Consider the following 23244-nt stretch of genomic DNA (forward strand, 5'->3'; position numbering starts at 1 on the left):
CTAACATGGAAGATTAGGATGGATCGCAGTTATTAGCAGCAAGTTTTCAGTCAGCTTTTAGGGAGAGCTTCTTTTGGAATTGAAAGGCCAAGAGAACTGAATCCTAGATATCAAGATAATAGATTTGTTCCAAATCCTGGCTTGCAGTTGGGACAGCTCAAAAACATAACACTGTGTTTAACCTAATCCTACATTAATGTCTTAGTGAGACATTCCAATGAGAGACTGTCCTAAAGCAAACATTTGGAAAGGAAAGCAGACTGGAAACCAACTGAAATTTTCTAGCATGTTTTCAGGCAGCCTGAGAATTGGCCTTTTTGCCCTCCCAGTATTATTCTTGCTAAATTTGCACTAACAAAACAAATTGTGAAATATTCTCTCAGGAAAAGGTATTTGTATCTTGTTGATTCCTTTATTACTCAGCACATGCAGAATATTATTTAGTTTAGAAATCTTGAAATATAAGATCATTTCTATTTTTATGCCAATTTTGTTAACTTGTACTAGGTGTCAGGAAGAATCAGTGAAAAAGTTGCAGTTTTGCACTTGAAAGTGAAATTGGTCTGGTTTAACATGAAAATACAATTACATGACTGTTACCTTATAAATGTAAATTCAACCCCTCCCCCAAAGTCTCTTGTATTGCTCAAAATGGATTATATTTTGTTTTTGCTTTAAATAGATTGATGTCAACAAGGACCGGTTAGTAACTTTACAAGAATTCCTCAGGGCTACAGAGAAAAAAGAATTTTTGGAGCCAGATAGCTGGGAGGTAATAATAGCATGTTCCACATGGAACATACTGTACTGTGACCAGTCTAATCAGAATCTAAGTGGCATGTTTGTCTCTGACTTCTCATTTTTCCTCCTCCTTCGTATGTGCCTGTGTGCTGTGGTTAGAGGTGTTAGCTAAATAAAATATAATCTAGGTGTTTAAGAACATAAATTGCATAGGTCTTGTGCCTTCATATGGATTATCTGAAAGCCTGTTGGCTTGCACAAGCCTTTAAAACCAAAAACAAGCATTTTGGCTATGGATTTCCTTGGATGGAAATCAGTCAGAAGCAGACAAGGTGAATTTTTCCACCTCATCTGAAATTTTGAGCAGGATTTAAGCCATCTCACAAGTGGCAGTGATGAATTCCTTCACATTACCATATACTTTTAGAAGTAATGCTCCAAATGTTCCAAGCCAAAATGTTCTGTAGTAGTGAATTTTAGAGTCCAGCTAGTAGTCATAGCATTGTGAAGATTACTAATTTCTCTTTGTGAGTTATATTGTCATTATTCTGGTGTGAAGTTTCTTTGTTCTCTTATTTTCTTGCAGACATTGGATCAACAGCAGCTCTTCTCAGAAAGTGAGCTGAAGGAATTTGAATCACATATTTTGCAGCAGGAAGATGAACTCAAGAAGAAGGCAGAAGATCTTCAAAAACAGAAGGAAGAGTTACAGAGACAGCATGACCAGCTTCAGGCTCAGAAACAAGAACTTCAACAGGTGCTGTCATTGTAGTAGGAGGATTTCTCACATTTGTAAAGCCTTTCTCTGAATTTTAAAAAAGCGAAGAGGTACTACCTCTGGAGTCATTGCCCCTTTGGGCAGCATATGAGCCATGAGGGCTTCATGTGACTCATTTTCCCTACAGCAAGATACAACCTATGATTTTAGATTACATCAGATGACCTCAGTTTTTCCACTGGTGAAGATCACATGTAACAAGAATATATACTAGGGCTGTCAAGCGATTAAAAATTTCATTGTAATTAATTGCATGCAACTCCCCTTTGGAGTCCTCAGCTAACCCTGGGCTCCATGCAGTTGAAATGGAGTCAGCTGGAGTCCCCGGCTCTGTGGTGCAATGCCCCTTTGAAGTGCTGCTCTGGCACTTCAAAGAGGCAGCACAGCATTAATGCCTGTGATTAATGTGTTAATTTTTTTAACGCATTAATCCGGTCCTGAGTTAATCGCAGGTGTTAACGCAGGTCAATTGACAGCCCTAATATATAAAGAGCATTGACTTATGGAAGGTAAAGCTGATGCCAGTGAGTTCTCAGACCCCTCCTTGTTTTTTATTCTCCCCACCTGAATCAGGTTGTACAACAGATGGAACAGAAGAGGCTACAGCAAGGAAGTCCTTTATCAGGACCAGCTGAAGAACTGAAATTCCAGCCACGTATGTAAATGTTATTGCATTATGGACATAAACTTTTAAATCCTAAAATCCCATTTCAAAAGTGGTTTAACTGCTCTTATCTTTCTGGTGAAATTATAAGAATATCTTGTCTGCAGACACCCATTTCAGGGAAAATTGCTGAGCTTTCTTTAGAAAACTTCAATACTTTCTTCTTAAAGTAAAATGATCTTGAGCTCAAAGTACATCATTAAAATATCACTAAACTTAATAAATATCAGATTGCCTAATAACCTCCCTGGAAAAGCTGGAGTTCATTTTTGCAGCGTTTCAATGATGTGGTTTTAGAGATGGGATTTGCCTCATTTCAAAGTGAGCATGTGTTGTGGCCTTCCAGTCCCCTGAAATCTGGGAGATACATTGGTTGCATAATGAATATGCAAATGTGCAAATAAAATGTTACTGGTCTGCCAAACGTTTGAGAGTGGGTTTGCTGGTCTGCAGCATAAAAAAGGTTGGGAACCACTGGATTAACCTGTAAGTGTACCAGTAAGCCTCATGCTTACCAATAAGTTTACCAGTTAACTGTTTGACATCCTTAAGATGCAGACAAATTAGAGAGAGTTCAGAGAACAAAGAAAATGATAGAAGGTTTAGAAAACTGGACCTTTGTGGATTTTTTTTTTTAAACTGAGCATTTGTATTTGGGGGGAGGGGCAGAGAGGGAGGGAAATTGAAGGAGAGAACCCAATAATAGTTTTAAGGGCTGTTATGAAGAGGAACTGTTCTCCATGTCTGTTGAAGGTAGAACAGGAAGGGCATGCCTACTCTAGGAAATTTCAAAATAATAACTCCCAAAATAATTATTTTGAAATAGCACATCCACTATACAAGGCAGCATCTAAATGGCGCAGAATTATTTTGAAATACAGGCAGTCCCTGGGTTACGTCCAAGATAGGGACTGTAGGTTTGTTCTTAAGTTGAATTTGTATGTAAGTTGGAACTGGTACATATTGTAGGGGAAACTCTAGCCAAACATTTCTCCAGAGCTCAGTTTTATTCTCCCACACCTCACTTCCCTCAGTCCTTTATTCTCAAGCTGAGGTGTCTACTGAGAAAAGCCGCTCCACGTCTCCCTGGTCTGCTGGGGGGGGGGGGGCGCTAGCTTCGCATCTCCCTGGTCTGCTGGGGGGAAGCAGCTAGTGCGGGGTTGCCTCACCCCCTTTGTAAGTAGGGATCCGATGTAAGTCGGATCCATGTAACCCGGGGACAGCCTGTAGTGCATCCACACTGATTGGAGCCTACATTGCATTTTGAACCCCCGGAAGCACCCCAGGAGGGGGACAAGGAGGGTGGAGACTTCCTGTAGCTCCTTGCAGAGGCTAGTTCAAACACGCCCTTAAAGGGGCTCCTCTCTACAGCCGCATCTCACATGCCTTTCCTCCACTGCCTCGCCCCACATGGGACATCAAACTCACATTATGTGCTCCTGTTGCCCTTGTGGATGCCACAGCACCGACAACAAGTGGCCGGAGCTGCCGTAAAGCAGTGCCAGGCTCTCAGGCCTCATGCTGCAGCTCATGGCACAGTTTATCCACACTGCCCATGTGCTCCTTCAGGACGCTGATCCCCAGCCCAGATCCGAGGGCCTCTTCACCTAGGCTCTGGCACTCCTGATGTAGCAAATGACCCTCTATCTCCTGCACACCATGGAATGCTGCTTCTGGCAGAGGGAGAGCAGTTCTGACTGGTGGGATTGCATTGTCCTGCGGTGATGGGATGACCAGCAGTGGCTCCAGAACTTCTGCATGCGGAACTTCTTGGAGCTCTGCGAGTGTCTCGCCTGTGCCCTAGGATGACGGGACACCCGCATGAGACCCGCCATCCCCATGCAGAAGCACGTCGTCATCACCCTCTGGAAGTTCGCTGTGCTAGACAGCTACTGCTTCATGGGACCGGGGGGGGGGACCAGTTTGGCTTGGGGAAATCTACGGTCAGAGCCATGCTCATGCAAGTAGTCAAGGCCATCAACGCCATATTGCTGCAGAGGGTCATCACCCTGGGGACCGTTGATTCCATTGTTAATGGCTTTGCCACTATGGGTGTCTCCAACTGTGGGAGGGCCATAGACAGCACCCACATCCCCATCCTGGCCCCCAACCACCATGCCTCAGACCATATCAACAGGAAGGGTACTTCTCCATGGTGCTGCAGGTCCTAGTGGACCACAAGGGACGGCTCACAGACATTTACATTGGGTGGTTGGGGAAGGCGCACGACACCCACATATTCCAGAACACAAGCCTGTTCCAGAAGATGCAGTCTGGCACTTCTTTCCCTGACCGCACCATCATAGTCAGGGACATGGACATGCCCATGTGCATCTTGTGCAATGCAGTCTACCCCTTGCTCCCCTGGCTGATGAAGCCCTACATGGGCAGCCTGGACCTCACCAAGGAGCACTTCAATGCTCAGCAGGTGCCGCATGGTGGTTAAGTGTGCCTTCGGCCACCTAAAAGGGGAGGTTCAGAAGTTTCCTTACCTGCCTGGATCTCAGCAATCACAACAGCCCCTACATGGTGGCAGCCTGCTGTGTGCTCCACAACATATTTGACAGGAAGGGGGAGACTTTCCTGCCAGAGTGGGAGGCAGAGGCTGAGTGACTGGGCAGGGCTTACAAGTTGCTGGACACCACTGCCATCAGGAGAGCACATCAGGGGGTTGTGTTCATCCGGGAGGCCTTGAGGGGGCAGTTTTAGCCAAGCCTGCTGTAAGACTTTCCCCCCTATGCTCTCCACAAGGGGTCCCTGTATTGCCCATGTGCCTTTCTCCCCCCACCCCTCCCTTCTCACCTCTCCCCCTATTCTGCAAACCAAATAGAGATCTTGTTTGAACATACAACTCTGATTTTTTATTTGAGGGATATGCAACAGGAGAGGGACACTTTAAACAATGTAAAATTCATTCAATTAATGACGGGTTCTTGATTCCCATAGACTGATTTGAAAAAAATCTCTATCATATTAAAGATCCAGAGGTAAAATAGAGCAGTCATCTAGCATAGATGACAGTTAGCTAGCTTTTGTATCTGTACATAAGGATCTTGTTTTAAATTTGCTGAAGTTATTCTTATAGTGTAAAGTATGATTTTTCTGAAAAAATTCATAATGATATGATGCAATTGGCATGTTTATATAGTCCCAGTTTCAATTCAGAACACTCATTTTTCTAAGTAAAAAAAGTATCATCTCCCCCTCCACTCCATAATTCCCAGACATGGAAACTTAGCTTGGAATCTGAACATTAAACTGGCATGCATATTTTCGCATGTAAGAATTCAGCAATCTGAATTTAATTAGCAGTGCTGATGTGTAAGCCAGAATAAAACCCAGCTCAGTCTTTCTTGGCTGGCCTGACTTTGCAGGACTTGAAAGATAAAGAATAAAAATAGGTTTGTCACCAAAGTCAACTGGCATAGCTGACTATACAAAAGGGGCAAATTTGTTTAGGTATGAGTGTCATTAATACCTGGAAATTCATATTTGCAAGAGTTTGAAAAATTGGAAAAGATAATGTGAAAATAGTAAAATAAAGAAACGTTCCCTATAACACTTCTCAGAGGAGGGAATAGCATTTGAGGCTCATTTGCAGTGTTTATTCATGTGTGCATGGTATATAATTTGCATGTGCAGGCTGTGGTTCATTAAAGACAATGGGCTTCAGATCCACAATGATTGTATGTGAAATTGTGCTACACAATTTAGCTCTGCCCTCCTATGCAAATAAGTCCCACTGTTTTCTAGTAGGAAGTTAGAACTTTAGGTTCCTATTATCACACCTCTTTTTTGCCAAAGTTGGTCTACTTAACTTTTGAAAAGATCATGGCCAACCACTTGGGTATAATTTTATTTTTAATGTTTTATGCTATTTCTTAAGAGCTGGAAAAACCTTTCTGTTTCAGAAGCATATATCCAAATCTGACACATGGGTTGCATGCTTTTCCCTGAGTCATGTCCTTCTGTTGAAGAACTCTGAAAATTCTCTTAAGCAAGTAGTTAGTCAAAGTGGGACTTTTAAAAGCACCTGTAACACTTAGGGGCACAAGTCCTGAGGACTCCCAAGCCACACAGGTAATTTAGGAAATCACACTGATAGCAGGTAAGGCATTGTGGATGATCATGGCAGGTTGGTTCTTCACATAGTACAGCCCATGACTAACTGCTTCCTGTTCACATTGAGAAGAACAAACCCAGTTGTAAATTGATGCACATGTCATAGCAGAGAAACTGACCGGTAACGAACACTTGTCAGTAGATTTCTGTTTTCTGCTTTGAACGTATCTTGCACTTCCAACATACCTCAAACACATTTATTCCTGAATGGGACTGAAATCAACATGGTTTTGTTAGCTTCCATATTGGAGCATCACTAGATCAGTATGACGCATGCAGTGTGTAGCATATATCTCAAGCCCCAAGGAGCCTTGGTCTGGGTCCTGACAGCTCTTTGAATAGCAGCTGTTCTTTGATTAACTACTACTGCAGGGCTAACAGAGGATGCTCAAACGTCTTCACTCCCAGCTTTAATTATTATAGTTCAGTCTTAAATATGCTGCAGTTCAGTTGCTAAGCCATTCAATTCAGTGAGTAACTAAAATTAAAGCATAACTTGAGGATCATTTTGATTTCTGAAGTTCTGAATGGAACAACAGATTGTTAGGTTTAGTGGATAGGTGGTGTTGTGGGAGGGCCTACAATATATTGGAGATAATGGTCCTCTCTCATCTCTGACTCTCTTAAGATGCCAAAACCCTATATATAGGAAAGTAATTCAAAGGACTATTCCATGCTGTACTGAATTCTTAACTGTCACTTGCTATTTATGCTGGCACAGTTAACTATGTTTTTCATAAGTGCCTGGTTCTCAGTACTCAAACTCTTTTCCTCTTCTATGTAATTCACTCTAAATGAGCAGTCTGATTTTTTGCATATCCTATAAACAGAAAAATAGTAGTAGAGCAACATGTCTCCTGTGTAATTTATGCAAATAGCACTAGAGATGTAAAATCCCATTTAATCAGTTAACCACCAGTTAAACATTAGGTTTAACTTAACAGATTAAGCAGGATCCTGGGCAGACGACTGCTCCTGTCCAGCTGTAGCAATCTCCAGCATGGGGTGGGGCCAGTAGCTCTACCAACCTCAGTGTGAGGGGCTGCTGGCTCTGAAGTCCTACCCCCTTGCGAGGTGGGCCCAGTAGGGGGTCACTGGGTAACTTACTTGGTAAGCATCATCCAGTAACTGTGATCCTTACTGGGTAACCAATTATCCATTCACATCTCTAATAGCCATAATGAAGGAGTTTTGTGGCAACTTAGTACTCTTTTCATCGTCTTGTTTTCCAGTGAAAGTCTCCCTGGTCTGTATTATGCAATGTGATTATCCATTAATAGGGCAAACATCAAACCAAGTGAAAATCATAGAATCATAGGACTGGAAGGGACCTCGAGAGGTCATCGAGTCCAGCTCCCCGCCCTCAAGGCAGGACAAAGCTCTGTCTACACCATCCCTGACAGATGTCTATCTAACCTGTTCTTAAATATCTCCAGAGAGGGAGATTCCACCACCTCCCTTGGGAATTTATTCCAATATTTGACCACCCTGACAATTAGGAATTTTTTCCTAATGTCCAATCTAAACCTCCCTTGCTGCACTTTAAGCCCGTTACTCCTTGTCCTGTCCTCAGAAACCAAGAGGAACAAATTTTTTCCTTCCTCCTTGTGACACCCTTTTAGATATTTGAAAACCGCTATCATATCCCCCCTTAATCTTCTTTTTTCCAAACTAAACAAGCCCAGTTCATGAAGCCTGGCTTCATAGGTCATGTTCTCTAGACCTTTAATCATTCTTGTCGCTCTTCTCTGTACCCTTTCCAATTTCTCCACATCTTTCTTGAAATGTGGCACCCAGAACTGGACACAGTACTCCAGCTGAGGCCTAACTAGTGCAGAGTAGAGCGGCAGAATGACTTCACGAGTTTTGCTTACAACACACCTGTTGATACAACCTAGAATCATATTTGCTTTTTTTGCAGCAGCATCACACTGTTGACTCATAAGTGAACAGTAACTGTAATTGAAGATGAAATGTCACTTATCACTGTTTCCATGCACAATATTCTCTGTAGAGTTCTGTTCACTGTTACTTATGATTATCCATAAAATTAGGAATGTTTGTTCCATTAACATGGAATTCTCATTCACCCTGATAAAATACTGTATATAGTAGGAGGAGAAACTAGCAGAGCACAGACAAAATGGAAAGTAGGGTTAAGAAAGATAAAAAGTGGTGTTTCTGAACATCTAAGGAAATTTAGAATAATGTCCCTGACTTCATTGGAATTTGTGTAACCTAGTTTAACTGATTAAAACATCTCAAACATGCAGAAAGTGTACAATTTTATCTCCACAATCCAGTGAAACTCGAGGGTTTAGTCAGAGATGCTGCTGGCAATTAGGCAATTAGAGATGCTGATGCTGACACCGTTATTAGAGTAAGTACAAACCACTTATACCAAGTTCTGTGTGTGTTTTGGCATAAAACAGATTTCCTTCAAAAATCAATTACAAATATTTTAAATGCTTACTGGACTGTGTGTCCCCGGTATTAGTTAATCAAGATAATTTTGGTGAAAACCATGTAGCTAGTGCAATTAATTTGCCATATCCTTGACTTCAGCAAAAGGAAAGCAGAGAGAAAAAGAAATCTGATCACATCCCTAAGGTTTCCAGTCATTTATGATAACTGATGTTATTCAAGGGAAGGTGAGGAGATAGTGGACACGTTTAGGAGTAAAGTTCACTCAGGAGTTCCCATTTTCAAAAATTGGCTGTTGGTGTTTGTTTATGGATCAAAGGTTCACTTTACCCTTGTTAAGGTGACATTTCAGAAGGGCAAATTAATCTAATCTCCAAAGAATCATGATGATGAACCACATAATCAGAAGGTTTCAGAGGGAAACAAATGTGTGGAAACAGCTAATAATCCAAGAAGAAATTCTGCATGTTGTTGTGTGTTTATAATGTAATTTGGATAGACTGCTCTCATCCTTGCAATTTTGGGGCACGTGCGTGCATGTGCTTTTGCTCCAGTACACAAATAATTGATTCAAGTTGCATAAACTAGGCCATGCAGACTTTTGCTACCAAATCAGACATTTGAAAGAGCTGGCAAAAGTGTCAGGATCAAGGGTCAGAACAGGGTCAAGCTGGAGTCAGAGGAACAACAATGTTCAGAATCAAATTCCGCATTAGGATTGATACCAAGCGTCAGAATCAGGTTTCAGAGTCCAAGTCAGGAGGCGAAGTGTAAATCAAGCTAGGGTCAAAGAAAGGGAGCAGAAACTAAATGAGATCCAACTACGTGAGATCCACACTGTTACCTGGGCAATTCATGGACTATATAAAGGGTGGGGAGCCATGCAGCTGCTGATTGTCAGACTCCTTGATGTAGAGCTTCCTCTGGATTGTATTAGGGATAAAGGGTCAAACGGTCAACTGATAATTATTGCCTTACTGACATGCTTACTGGGGTAACCGGTTAATTGCTGCCCAGCCCAAGTGGAGCACCCTCCCACTCGTGGCATGATGGGCAGGTTATCTGGTTAAACATGCAGTTTAACCAGTTAACACTTTAAATGAGATTCTACATCCCTAGACTGTATCCACCGTGGGTCATGGGCAGTGGAATTCAAGCCACTTATTGCTGCTTAGTGGCAACAGAGTGCTGCCTGTCAGCTTCCTATTCCTGGGTTCAAGACCTAGTAGGCCTTATAAAGATGTCATAAGATCACTTACCAAAAACCTGTTTAAGGGGTTGGTTTTGGTTTTTTGGTGTGAGGACATAGATTAATTCTCTTAGGCCAGGGCTACATGTAAAAATTAGAGCCCAACTATGTTGCACTTTCTAGTGAGGATGACCTCTCTCTCCCCTGTGGATACAGCTAGGTTGACAAAAGAATTTTTCTGTCAGCCAAGCTGCCACCTGTTTGAGGTGGATTAATGAGTTTAATACAGGTTGAACCTCTAGAATTTGGACTTTCCTCATCTAGCAAATCCAGCATCCATAGGTGCTCTGTGGCTCAAGCACTCACAGGGAAAATCCAGGAGCCCTCTGCTTAGCAACTCCTCCTCCACCCACCCAGCACTTCCATATAGCTGATTTGCCCCATTCAACCTCAGGGAAGAAGCAGGGATTGAGGAAGAGACGGGGAGGCTGTGGAGCACTGAGGCCACGGACCTGGAATGGAGCCCCATGACTAGCCACCAGGTACCAGGATCTCAGCCTGGCGGCTGTGGGGTTCCACCACCAGCTGTGGGGCTGCACTCCCAGTCCCCAGCCACTGGGCTCTGCTCTTCCCCCAAGCCCCACCCGCATCCCTACTCCATCAGTACTGCCCACCTACCCTCCCCCTGCACTGCTGCTGGAGTGGAGCCTCCCAGCTAGGACAGCTGCAGCCAGCATTGACCTCCCCTGGTCTGGCAAATTCCCTGGTGACCAGTCCCGAGAGTGCTGGACCAGGAAGTGCAACCTGCATAAAATTTTCTTTGGTTCATGTAGAGAGTGTGTTCACTATTGCACTGCAGCCCCACTGCTGCAACAGCATTGTTGTTTGGTTATAGTGGCTGAAATGTAGGTGTACCCTTAGGGTACATCTATACAGAGATAAAAATAATACCTCCCACAGCTATCCCAGGACAGCTGATTTGAGCTTTCAGGACTCTGGGTGTGGGGCTGAAAAAAAAATGCTGTGTAAATGTTTGGGCCTGGGCTGGAGCCCTAGCTCTGAGACCCTGCAAGCTCACACCCACAGCAATTTTTAGCTCCACATCCCAAGCTCCATGAGCCCAAGTCAGTTGAGCCAGGCTAGCTGCAGCTGGGCCAACCATGGCCGTGACACAGATAATTTATCTTTGTGTAGATATACACTTAGTATTCTTCCTTGTGAAAATGGAGTGCCACAGCAAGGAGTTACTTCAAAACACACGAGTCCCAATTATGGTTTATTTTGTGTGTCTACACACATGCACTAATTTATTTGCAAGCAGATCATTCAATAGACACTGTGGCTATTTAAAAAAAAACACTTGCTGCAACAATTTAATTTTAAAAGAAATCTTAAGGAAATAGTAAGTTTCATAACCACACAGAGGGGAAAAAAAGTCGTGTAGGGAAATTTTTATACTATTGAAGACACTGACAAGACCCCATCTTCATATCTTAGTTTTAAATCCCCTTCCCGAGACAGAAACTTAACAGTGACCCCTTTAATCCTGTATTGATAGGGAGATGAACTGAATGAGCTAACATTTTTTTCACTGCAACTCCAGATTGTTATGATTCTCCAAAGATGGGGATTTTTCTGCAACCTCCTTTGGAAACATATTCCAGTGCTTATCAGTAATTACCATTACAAAGATTTTCCTAAAATGGAACCTAAATCTTCCATGCTGCATATTAAGCCAATTAATTATTGGCCTACCTATTCAGTGCATGTGGAGGACAGCTGTTCACTATCCTCTTGGCATCAACCTTAACGTATTTCAAGATTGCTAGTAGGCCCCCACTCAGTCTTTTATTCTCCAGACTAAACATGCCCAATTTTTTTCCCCTACAGGTCAGGCTTTCTACACCTGGGTTTTTTGTTTTGTTTTGTTTTTGTTTTTGTTTGGGGGGCGGGGGGGGTTTCCTCTGGACTCCCAACTGGCCACATCTTTCCTAAATTGTGGCACTCAGAACTATACGTAGTATTCCAGCTGAGGCCTCACCAGTGCTGCGTAAATCAGCAGTTACCTCCCATACATATGACATGACACTTATGTTCATACACCCCACAATGAGATTTTTTTTTCATAACTATTACATTGTGGGATCATTTAGTTTGTGATCTATTGCAACACCCAAATGGTTTTCAGTGGTACTTCCAAATAGCCAATTATTTCCCATTTTATAGGTGTGTATTTGATTTTGTCTTCCCAAGTATTTTACATTTGTCTTTATTGAATTTCGTCTTGTTGATTACAGATCAATTCTCCAATTTGTCAAGGTCCTTTTGAATTCTAATCCTATCCTCCGAAGTACTTGCAACCCTTCCCAGCTCGGTTTCATATCCGTTAGTCCACTCAAGAACCCCCACCCTCTCCCTACCTTCAGAAGTCTCTTACCCTGTGTTGATTGGCTGGTCACTCCCAGGGTGGGTGGGATTTTGCATTTTATAAGCTTACTCTCCTAGTAATTAAATGAATATATCCAGGACAGACAGACTTCTGTGGGACCTCCACTAGGTACATTCTCCCAATTAGACTGTGATTCACTGATAATACTCTGAGTCTTTCAATCAGTTTTGCACCTCCCTTATAGTATTTTTTCCAGACAACAGCATTTCCCTAGTTTTCTTATGAGAAAAGCATGTGACAATCTGTCAAAGCCTTACTAAAATCAAGACATACATCATCTACAGTTCTCCCACATCCGCTGTGCCAGCAACCCTATGAAAGGAGGAAATGGGATTGGTTCAGCATGATTTGTTCGTGACAAATCCATGTTGGCTTTTCCTTATAACCCTATTTTCCTCTAGTTACTTAGAAATTGATTGCTTAATAGTTTGTTCCAATATCCTCCCTGGTCTGTAATTTCTCAAGTCCTCTTTTATTTCTCTTCATGAAGGTAGTTATGTTTGATCTTCATGAGTCCACTGGGATCTCGCCAGTCCTCTGAGATGTCCAGGATAATCCCTGTCATTCTGATACTGCTTTTTCTAGATTTTTCATCATGCACTGCTGACTAAAATATTTATACAAAGTCTCTAACCTGATTTTTCTATTCTGGCTCATGTTCCATTTCATACAAATGCTATGAAATGTCAAAACAAGTGACAAGACATTTCTTTGGAGACATTAAGATTTCAGTGTGGATGCCTACATCAGAAATGACCTTTTCAACAAAATCTGATTTCCATCTAGTGAAGAGAAAGTTGAACGGATTTGTGACTTCCACCTTGTCAATTATCCATCATCGTTAGCTTTGCAAGATACAAAGGTGCATATAGTTAGGTATCCATGATCAGAATTAGTGCCCTTTGGTAACTAGCACTGGGCATTCCTGTGGTTTGCTAAGTACAGGTACAGAAGATTTAACCTACATTAAATTAAGGTAAAACACAATTTTGGAGATTCTGAATCCTGTGCTTAATACATTTAGAGTTTGCTAATATAATCTCTCAGCTCTATAGTAAATTTCCTATATCGTTTAAACAAAAACCTCTCTATTGGGCTGCGTTTGCTGTAGAAGTTCCCCTTACCTTTTGCATTTTAAAATTTTCTGCTTCTGATTTATTCATCCTTGTGGTATGTGGGAGGGGGAGGGCATGAATGAACCTAACTCCTGAATCCATATCAATCCCATTGTTGGGCCAGCAGGGGAAAAGACAACAACAACAACAACAACAAAAGTGAGAATAAACCAACTTCTAGGCTGCACCATAACACACTTGTTAATACAGGTTGGATTTCCCTGATACAGCCCTCTCAGGACCTGAGTGGTCTTGAACAAGGGAGTTTGCTGGACCAGGGAAGTTCAAGCCTTGGGTTCTCCCCAGGCTCTTTTCCTGGCTCCTGGCCCACCATCTGGGCTTCCCTGCTATGGGCTGCCAGATTGGCTCCACTTCCTGACACTGGGGGTCTCTGGTCCAGGGGTTCTCTGATCCAACAACATCCATGATCCTGCTGAACCGTGGATGTTCCTGGACCAGAGAGTCCCAGACCAGAGAGGTTCAACTTGTACTGTTATGAAACCTAATAATCACACATCAATATCTAAATAGTTTATTTACAGTAAACACATTGCAGGAATACCTACACTGGAATCTTATTTTCTTTTAGAGGTTTTGCTAGTTTGGGATCAGTTTATTTAAGAAATTGACACAGTTCCTTATTTTTGTTTTACAGCTGGAGAACACCCAGTTGGAAATGCACAAAACCATCTTGCAGGTGATCAGCCTTTACCGCCAGGACACATACCAGTTCAAGAAGCAGCCGCTGGAAGTGATCACGTTCAAATTCACCCTTAACCACTTGTGCCTCAACTTTATACCACCTTTATTATTTTGGGGGGTGGGATGGGGGACTTAGAATCAGAGTGAAATATGAACTGCCCACTTTCTTCACTTGCTAGTTAAGTCATTGGGAATGTTACAGCTTTACAATTCAAATTCAACTGATGTTTAAATGAGATGAATTTAATCTTCAATACATCAGTACAAAAGATGATAAGGAGATTCTACAGGCTAAAAAGCGAGCAGGAAGGATGCATGGGAGGAATGGAAGTAGTAACAAAAAGGCAGCATCTCTCCATTTTCTTTGAGCAAATTTCCAACAGCTCAGTACCTGGAGCATAGAAGTCCTTATTACCAATCGTTATTAGGCATTAATCAGAAACTTGCTTTCTGAAGAAGTAAGGAACTGGACTAGAGATCCAGCTAAATCCTATCTCATACCAAAACACTTTCCAACAGCAGAATTTAGTTCCATGAAATGAGGTCTACAGTTTCCAATAATGCTAACCCTCTTCTCCTTTGAGACCAAATAAAAACAAAAGCTGCTTTGATTAACATTCAGGAAATCTGTACTTTTAGAAATCTGCAGCAAAGACTTCTGGAACAGTGAATGCATCTCATGTTTACAGATACCTATGAACTTCACTATAAGCCTTCAGACAGAATACTGTACTTAAGGGGCATTGATTTGAACCTTCCTCATTGTTAAGATGAACAGTGTAGTAGCTGGGTGCTCATCCTGCAGACTGGCTATTAAGTCCTTATTCTCATCCTTCTTTCTTTCATTATCATCTAGAGGCTCTAAGCATTTTGCAAGCTATTAAAATGGGGGGGTTTTTTGGTTGATGGAAAAAAAATATTGTGAGAAGTAGAAAAGGACTCTGTCTTTTTGTGTGTGTGAGCAAATTATCCTACCTCTTGTGGTAAAATCTTCCTTTCAAAACCCACAGTATGTTTCAAAACTTTTTCCAGACATGACATTGACTGCTAAGAGTCTCAGTGGTTTCACAAAGTTAGTGCTCATTGGTTTTACAATAACCAGTATCATTTTATGAAATTTCCTGAACAGGCACATGTCATGACTGTATATTTTTGGTATTAGCTTGAAGCCTGTTTGGTACTAATCCAAGCTTTTACAAGAAATTATTTGTTTTACCTGTGAATTTTGCTAAGATGTGGAAAAAGATCCAATGTGTATTTCAGACCTAAAGGAAGCATCATAAAGCCCACACTCAGTCTCTTTAACATCAATGTTATTTTCTCCTTGTAGAAAGCTAGCGCTGATTTTAGACATCAGCACATCCCTTCCTCTAATCAGGGTCATTCAGATTTCCTTCCCGTTCTATAGCTACCTGCCAACAATGTGACGATGTGGAAAGGGTCAGCTTTTAAATAAAACAAAGTCAGTCTCTGTTCTAGAGAGATCCATGCTAGCATGTGCCATACTAACTAGAGAAGGAAAGATGCGCAAAGCAGTTGAAGCAGTTTTTCCACAGAAGAACTTTCAGACATTTGTTTAGTAGCATTAGAGATTAGATATCCTCTACCCCTCTGCTAATGCAGATTTCTTCCTGCAGGATGGACCATATTCCTCCTCTCCAATTTAGTTTTAAATAACTTATGTCTTTCCATGGGAAACAATTCCACATGGCCTAATAGAACTTGCTTGTCAGGATAATTTTCCTAATGATCAGTTTTGATTTTTCCCCCCTCCATTTCACCTTAGTTGTTTTTAGGCCACATATCCTTTTCTCCTGGTCAGTGACACTGTTCTAGCAGTGGTAGCTTTCTCCCCTCTCCTCATCTCTGCATAGTTTGCTCAAGATATAGATCATTTTAAACCTTTCATCAAATCAATCCATTAAGGTCTTTGGTCTTTCTTTGTTACTTTTACGGCAGTTTGGACCAATAATAATAATAATAATAATAAAATCAGGAACTGAATTACATTTCTGCAGTTCCAACCTCTTGCTAGGAATCCACCCATAAAAGAGGCCTGGGCAGTTGTAACCAGATCCAATAGAGTCACAGTAGCAGGGCAGGACACAAGGAAAGGGCACTGGGACCCTAGATTTAGCACAGGACCTTCTTCAATGGACGATCCTGGCATTGGGTGGGTAAGCTGATTCTTCGAAGGTGTAGTTCAACCAAACTGTTCAAAAAGGATTGACAAGGAGAAACTTGAAAAGGTTTATTCCCTCCTCCACATGGATTTTATTCTAGACGAGAGATCCAGTCGTAAGTTCGCATAACACCCAAAATGAAGGCACTGTAATCCTTGTCTGAGGGCCCTCGGCACAACTGTAATACAAGTAATAATAGGTCCTCTTTGTTAAGTCTTTGCCATCATAGTTGTTTACAGTCCTCACCAAATCAGTATATTGGGTACAATGAAATACAGACCTCTTTTTACATGAGCATTAAAATGAGATTTGCCACAGTTCATACCTGCACCCTGGAGACGCATATGTGATGGCGCGTCGGGGTTCCTCCGACTCCTGCACCCCTGTAGTGGCACAAACAGACTCCACCAGCCAGTAGAATAGAGGGAGTTTATTCCTTCTCCAGGATACAGCACATCATAGATGTAATCCAGTTACAGGGCCAGGCCTAAGATGCCTCAACCCCCCTTGAGATGGGGGAGACTGGGCTCCTAAATCTCAGCCCCCTAGTTTAGGCTGCTTTCTCCATAATTCCAGACAGAAACTAAAACTCTCTTCCAGCCCTGCCCCCCAGCCAGGTGTTGGTCTCCGCCTTCCTCCCTTTGTCTCCCTCCCTGGGAGGCTGAGCCTGGGTGTCTAGGTTAATACACATTTGGGAGAGTCAGTGAGAATCTCACATCACAGCGCAGGTGGACCCCGGGTCACAGAGCAGACAGCACCCCCACTCCACCACAGCTTGCTCTAAGCTTAATCACTGCTTCACTCAAACTAGATTTTTCTCGTGTTTAGGGTAAATGGCCAATATTACACCACTGGTCAAACCCTATTTGAAGGGCAGTATCTATGTAGTTATGATCGGATATCCGATGATCTGATTATAATAATGTCTTATTTTTGTGTCTTGGAAAGATGGGTGTTATGTAGGTGTGCAGCAATTTTTTTTTTCCAACCCTCAATCATCTAGGTATAAATAAACACAGTGGTATCTAAGTGCTAAACGTAGATGCTTCCGTACCTTTGTGTCTGCCACTGCAGTTGTGACTCCCTTGACGCAATGATGCAGGGAGAGCCCAAATTTTTGTTTGTCGCTTTGTTGTGGGGTCACCATTTTTCTGCATGCAAAAATCTCTCAATGGTTTTATCTTGCAGCTGCATCACTCTATGCCAGCCAGCAGGGTGAGCTCCCACCTGCCAGTAAAGCAGTGCACATGGTCCCATCAACTCCTGTGGGTCTGCTGTCGTCATCAGTTTTCTTGTTATACAGTGTTAGCTATTTACCTTCTTTACATAAATAGACTTTAAAAAAAAAAGATATAAAAGTTTACAGGAAACAGGCCATTTTCCCCTCTCTCAATTGTTGAATCAAATCCAGCTCTAGTCAAAGCTCACCTACTGAAAACTGCTTGATCTAAAATGTTCATGATGTTAATTAACTTGCTAATGGACAATGGTTTACATTGCACAAAAATTTACCTTAATGAGCCCCTTTTTTGCTGTTTGCAAAGAGATCAAGGAGTGAATGGACATAGAGACTGAATTTGCTCTCAAAAAGTTACCCTTCAGGTCAGAGTTTGGCATATTAGTAAGGTATACATGAAAAAGCTTGTCCTACTGCTGCCCATATAGCACCTTTTCTTGGGTTAAAGAGCAGTCAGTCTGGCGCTGTTTTCCCATACTAAATTCGCTAAAGTATTTTTTGTAAAAACAAGATAAAATGATACTTTGCTCCAAGTTCTCACTCTGCCAGGAATCCTTTGCTTAGAAAGAGGTTGTGCTGGGAGCCTGAAACAATGCCCATAAACACAATGTTTGATTGACTTGGAGCTTGCTACTTTAATTTCTGCTGTTTCTTGAATTGAATTTTTATTGGGGATGCTCTCTCATGCATGGGGCTGACTAAAAAGTATTACCTACTTCAAGCATATATCTCAACTGAAAATGTTATCACCATGGTACTGATTTCTGAGAAGCATTTCAAGATCATAGGTATGAATGAAGAATGGAGCTAAATGAGAAAATAGAAAGCGATAAGGTGTCTCATTCTAGCTTTTCAAAGATGTACCAGGGATTGAAATGTCATAGATACCACTACTTTAAGGCGTATTAGGTTTTATTATGTCTTAAAAGCCATTAAAAGAAAATGTAATGCAACTTGGTTTTGGCACAAATTCCAATACTCTAAAGGATGTAAACATCGAGTTTCATATTTTTATTTTACTTTATTTTGGGGGACAGAGGTGTGGGGGAAAAAGAAAAAGGATAGGTTGGTGGTTGTTGTAAAAATTCATATCCTCCAGTGCAATATTTGTAGAAAAAAATGGTTGCCCCCCTCACACTTTGTATAGATTAGATTTTAATTGGATTAAATTGAAACAACTGAAAGCAAGATATCTAGTGTTTCCTTTCTACGAAATTGTGCCTGTGAAAGTGGAGTGGATGACAAAGGGAGTCAAAGGAAATAACTTGCACGTTATTTGCCTCTCTTGATGAAGGAGGCAAGTTAGTCAACAGAAAGGACCTAACAGCTGAGAATCTGATGTAAAGCCACAACTGCTAGAAAAGTTACAGTTAAGGCTGAAAAATCTATTTTGGACACCCTCTGGTGCATATGTGCTGAACTACTGCTGTGTCAGACCAGCCACTGAATGACAACACCTACGTTTCTGAACAGAGATGAGCATGCTGGTCTTTATGGTTCAATTCCCTAGGTGAAGAGTGGGGATTAATACCTACACAGACACAGAGCGCTCGGGCCAGGCTGGTACCTTTCACAGGCCTTGCCTTAGGGGCCTGAACTGTGGGCGGTTGCTCCGTGCCTGCAGCCCTGTCACTGCCCGGTATTGTCATAACAGCCAGCTGCTGGCTCTAGGGTTGCCAACTGTTCCCGACTGGATCATTGACGTTAATGCCGTCCTAGTGAGAAAGTTGGCAACTCTAGCTGGCTTCTGTCCCCTGCCTGGGGTGCTGCCTTACTGGGACAAGTGAAGATGAAGGGGAAACCACTTAGCCCCATCATGTCCCCGACGCAAGCCAGCAGAGCCACCAGCCCTGCCTCAGAGCACAGCGTCAGGAGTGGGCTCCCCCAGGGGGAGCTGCTGCCTGCTCCTGTGTCTCAGCAGCGGGCTCCAGCCCAGTAAGGGAGGGTCCCATAAGGTAGGTGGTGGGTAAAGGATTGGGCCCCAACTTTGGCTTTTCCTTGGCAAAGGGCACATGGGGCAGGGAGGGAAACTGAGTGAGGCTCTTTCTCCTCCAGGCTTGTGACTTTGGCATTGCTATGTGCTTGATGGTCATGTGTCATGCTTCTTCATGGATCTTCTTTGTGGGCTAACCAAAAGGGCCCCAGGCATGAGGCAGGAACTAAAGGATTAATCTGGTCACTGTCAGAAGACAGAATACTGGGCTAGATGGACCTTTGGTCTAACCTAGCATGGTTGTTCCTTTGTACAAGAGCCTGCAACACCTGGGTGCTGGTTTTGCTGGGTATTGCATTTGCAATCACAAGAAGAGGCAAAGGAAAACATTTTAGCTCTTACTAAGATCAAAACTTTCTGTAAGCTCTTTATGTGGCCCTGTGGCCACCCACTCTGGGGTTTCCACTCAGGGCTCTTCCTAGGAATGTTGGAGCCCTATGCAGGCACATTGCCTGGAGCAGGGCGCTCAGAGGAAGGCATGGAAACACCCTCTGCACTCACTGGTGGTGGGAAGTGGAGTGATGCGGATGGAAGGCGGCAGAGCAGGGCAGGTGGTGGCCAGGTTGCTCTGCCTCCCCCTGCCAGCAAGTGTAGCGCTGGGCCCAACCTCTGCTGCTGGCACCACATCCCCCAGCTAGGATTATGACATGTAGAGAAAGTGTGGGGTGTCCGAGGCCCTACCCAACCCACAGAGATGGGTGCAGGTGACCAGGAGATGTGGCTGACCACTAGAACCAGCTCAGTCCCTTATGCAGCACACAGCTATCTAGGGCACCATGGAACTAGAGGCGTTAGTGCCCAAAACTTCGTAGCATCCCATGTGGCTGTGCACTGTATTGGTAAAAATGGCCTTGCTTCCAATTAGAATTGGAGTGACTAGGCACAGAAAGGTGTAGGATGGTGTCTGAACCTGGCAGTAACAATATCTTTGGCTTGTGTTTGTAATTTATTAGTCAAGGGAGAGGACTCATTACACAAAACATCAAAGAACCCAGTTCTAGGAAAGTCCGCCTTGCTAACAGGAGACGCACTGCAGAAGGGCAGAAAGCCAAGGCAGCCAGAACAAGCAAAAGGATGGCTGGGAGGCCAAAGTAAAAGTTATCCTGGTTGGATATTTTCTAGGATGAAATACAGGTGAACAAAGTACCTGACAAGTACAAATATGATCTAACACAATGACAGCAACCCCTGCAAGTTAGTTGTACACAATCTCTGAATATCCAATCGTCACTTAAAAGAGTAAATCAGAAAGCGCTACTGTACTTAGTGCCAAGAGAAGATTAAGGGGGGAAAAAACAAGATACAACCTTAGGAAATAATGCCACATGTAGGAGCGGTCCTGCTAGGTGAGAGCTTACATTACTTTTGAGAGACAAGGCAGGTGAAACAACTTATTAGACCAGCAGTTCTCAAATGGTGGGTTGGGCCACCCAAATGGGTCATGATTCCCTTTGAATGGGGTAGCCAGGGCTGGCTTAGATTTGCTCGGGCGTAAGACCAAGCCACAGGGCCAAAGCCCAAGGGTTTCAGTCCTGATGGCAGGGCTTAGGTTGCAGGCCCCTTGCCAGGAAATAAAGCCCTTGAGATTCAACTTTGGTCCCTCAGCCCAGAGCACTGATGGGGGTTTGGACTCCTCCCCTCCCCCTCTCTCCCCCAACTGGGGTAATGGGGCTTGGGTGGGCTCAGGATTTGGTTATTTTTGTTGTCAGAAGCGGGTCATGTTGCAATGAAGTTTGAGAACCCCAGTATTAGACCCACTCAGTTGCTGAGAGACAAGCTTTCCAGCTACTCTAAAGCTCTCCTTTAGGGCTGGGGAAAGTATTCCCAGCCAAGACACAAGGGGGAACTGACTATTTAGAGTAAGCACTTAGCATGTGTTGTAAGGGGCCATTCAAGGTAGAGGGGCCCCTGAACACCTTTGCAGTCATAGGACAAAAAGAGGAGGTTAATCAGTTACAGATTGTCATAGTAAGTCATGAATTCAATGTCTCCGTTCAGTCCAAGATGTTTAGCATCTAGCAGAGCAATGAACTTAGTCTCCCAGGCTTGTCTTTTCAAAGTGTTACGCAGGTTCCCTTGGAGGCTAGGGTAGGCCAGGCCTCACAAATGAACTATCACAGGAAAATTATGAGTGTTTGGTCTTGTGTCACCTATGGGTGAACACTGTTTACAAAATGATTGTTCTATATCATTCTTGTATGTGAGCCCCATATCCCTGAGAGGAGGGGAGCTGTCACATTATCTTGCCAGTGACAGGTTATGATCCAGAACAGTGTCAGGTGTGCTGGATGAGAGGCTTTGAAGAATTCACTAAGGCTTTAGTTAAAACCCATGAGCCATAGCATTACAGTAAGTTTAAACATTTAGCCAATTAAACAGATTTTTACATCCCTAATGCAAATGGATTTTTCTGTGTCTGATATTCGATTAACACCTCCCTGCTCTGGATTATGGAAGACATATGGGTTTCATAGTGAAGCATAGGACTCTGATAAAACCCAGTTAAAAAAAAGGGTGAGGAAATAAAAATTCCCAGGTATGTGTAACAATTTTACCGACACTTGATTTTAGGATTAAGTACAAAGACGTCAGGTACTCTGTTATAGCTAGCCAAATAGCCCATCATAAGATGGGATTTTCAGGTCTCTCCTCCACGTCTGTCTACTCTCCTGAGCCTCCGGTCCCTCGCTCCATCTCTCTCTCTTCTCCTCATACTGCCTCCCCCTTCCCCTGTCCCTCAGCTCTCCTCTACCTCCTGCCTCTCTCTGTCTCTCTCTCTTTCTCTTCTCCTCCCCCTCCTGCCTCTCACACAGGGGACCATGGAGCCCAAATGGCCATTTGGGCACCGCACTCCCTGTGCTACATGAGGGGTGTGGAGCCCAAATGGTTGCTTGCGCCACTTGCTTCTACGCGGCGGCCTGGCTGAGCGGCGCAGAAGTCAGCCGAGCGCCACGGCAGGAGGCGAAGGGGGGCGGGGCGGGGCGGTGACGTTCACGGCCAGGGGGCAGGGCCTGGAGCCTCTGTCATGCTGTACATCACCGCCACGCCCCCCTTCTCCTCCCGCCGTTGTTCTCTGCTGACTTCTGTGCCGCTCAGCCAGGTCACCATGGGGGAGAAAGCGGTGCAAGCGGCCGTTTGGGCCCCGCACTCCCCATGCAGCACAGGCCACCCAGAGGGAACAGCCTGCATTTCAGCGTTACAGACTCTCAGACACTGAGCTACTATATATATGATGAGCAGAGTCAAGTCATCTTTGGTGTGGCCTGAAATTGTTGCTGCTATTAATGTTCCTATTTTATATTTTCTGGCACAGGCAAATTGAGATTTTATCTATTTGGCTCCCAGAGGTGTACACTGCTATGGAGAAGTCTTGAATCAGAGATCAAGTTATGCCTCCACCTTGCTGCCTTCCTTGGGAACATTGGCTCCCTTTGGGATAGCAGAAACCTCTATTGCTACCTCAGCCTTCTGCCTCTTTTCCATGAGTGGATTTTCTGCTCTGTGTGTATGTTAACCCTAGGCTACATTTAACCCAGAGAGTTTGCCTTTTTCTAGAAATTTGAACTCCTAGCGAGGGAAGGGTTGGCATTTCCACCCCTTAGAACACATTAAAAGTTAAAATGCTTTCTTCCAGGTCTCCTCCATCC

The 23244-nt window shown here is 43.3% G+C and overlaps 1 protein-coding gene across 8 annotated transcripts in view; it reads left to right on the forward strand.

Annotated features, from left to right (window-relative positions):
• The window catches only part of NUCB2 (nucleobindin 2), a 57334-nt gene extending 38546 nt beyond the window's left edge, over positions 1 to 18788 (forward strand). For 7 of the 8 annotated variants that reach the window (XM_075928072.2, XM_075928070.2, XM_075928073.2 and 4 more), the window contains 5 exons: positions 683 to 772; positions 1328 to 1498; positions 2093 to 2174; positions 14138 to 14179; positions 17556 to 18788. In XM_075928072.2, the coding sequence (XP_075784187.1) occupies positions 683 to 772; positions 1328 to 1498; positions 2093 to 2174; positions 14138 to 14179; positions 17556 to 17701 (531 nt within the window). In that variant the 3' untranslated portion in view covers positions 17702 to 18788. Of the gene's footprint in view, positions 1 to 682; positions 773 to 1327; positions 1499 to 2092; positions 2175 to 14137; positions 16327 to 17555 lie in introns of those variants that run through there. The other variant, XM_075928075.2, reaches the window with a different exon arrangement.
• Positions 18789 to 23244: the final 4456 nt, after the last annotated feature.

This window comes from Pelodiscus sinensis, chromosome 5 (assembly GCF_052426305.1).
Source record: "Pelodiscus sinensis isolate ZL-2025 chromosome 5, ASM5242630v1, whole genome shotgun sequence".
Taxonomy (NCBI): Eukaryota; Metazoa; Chordata; order Testudines; family Trionychidae; genus Pelodiscus; species Pelodiscus sinensis.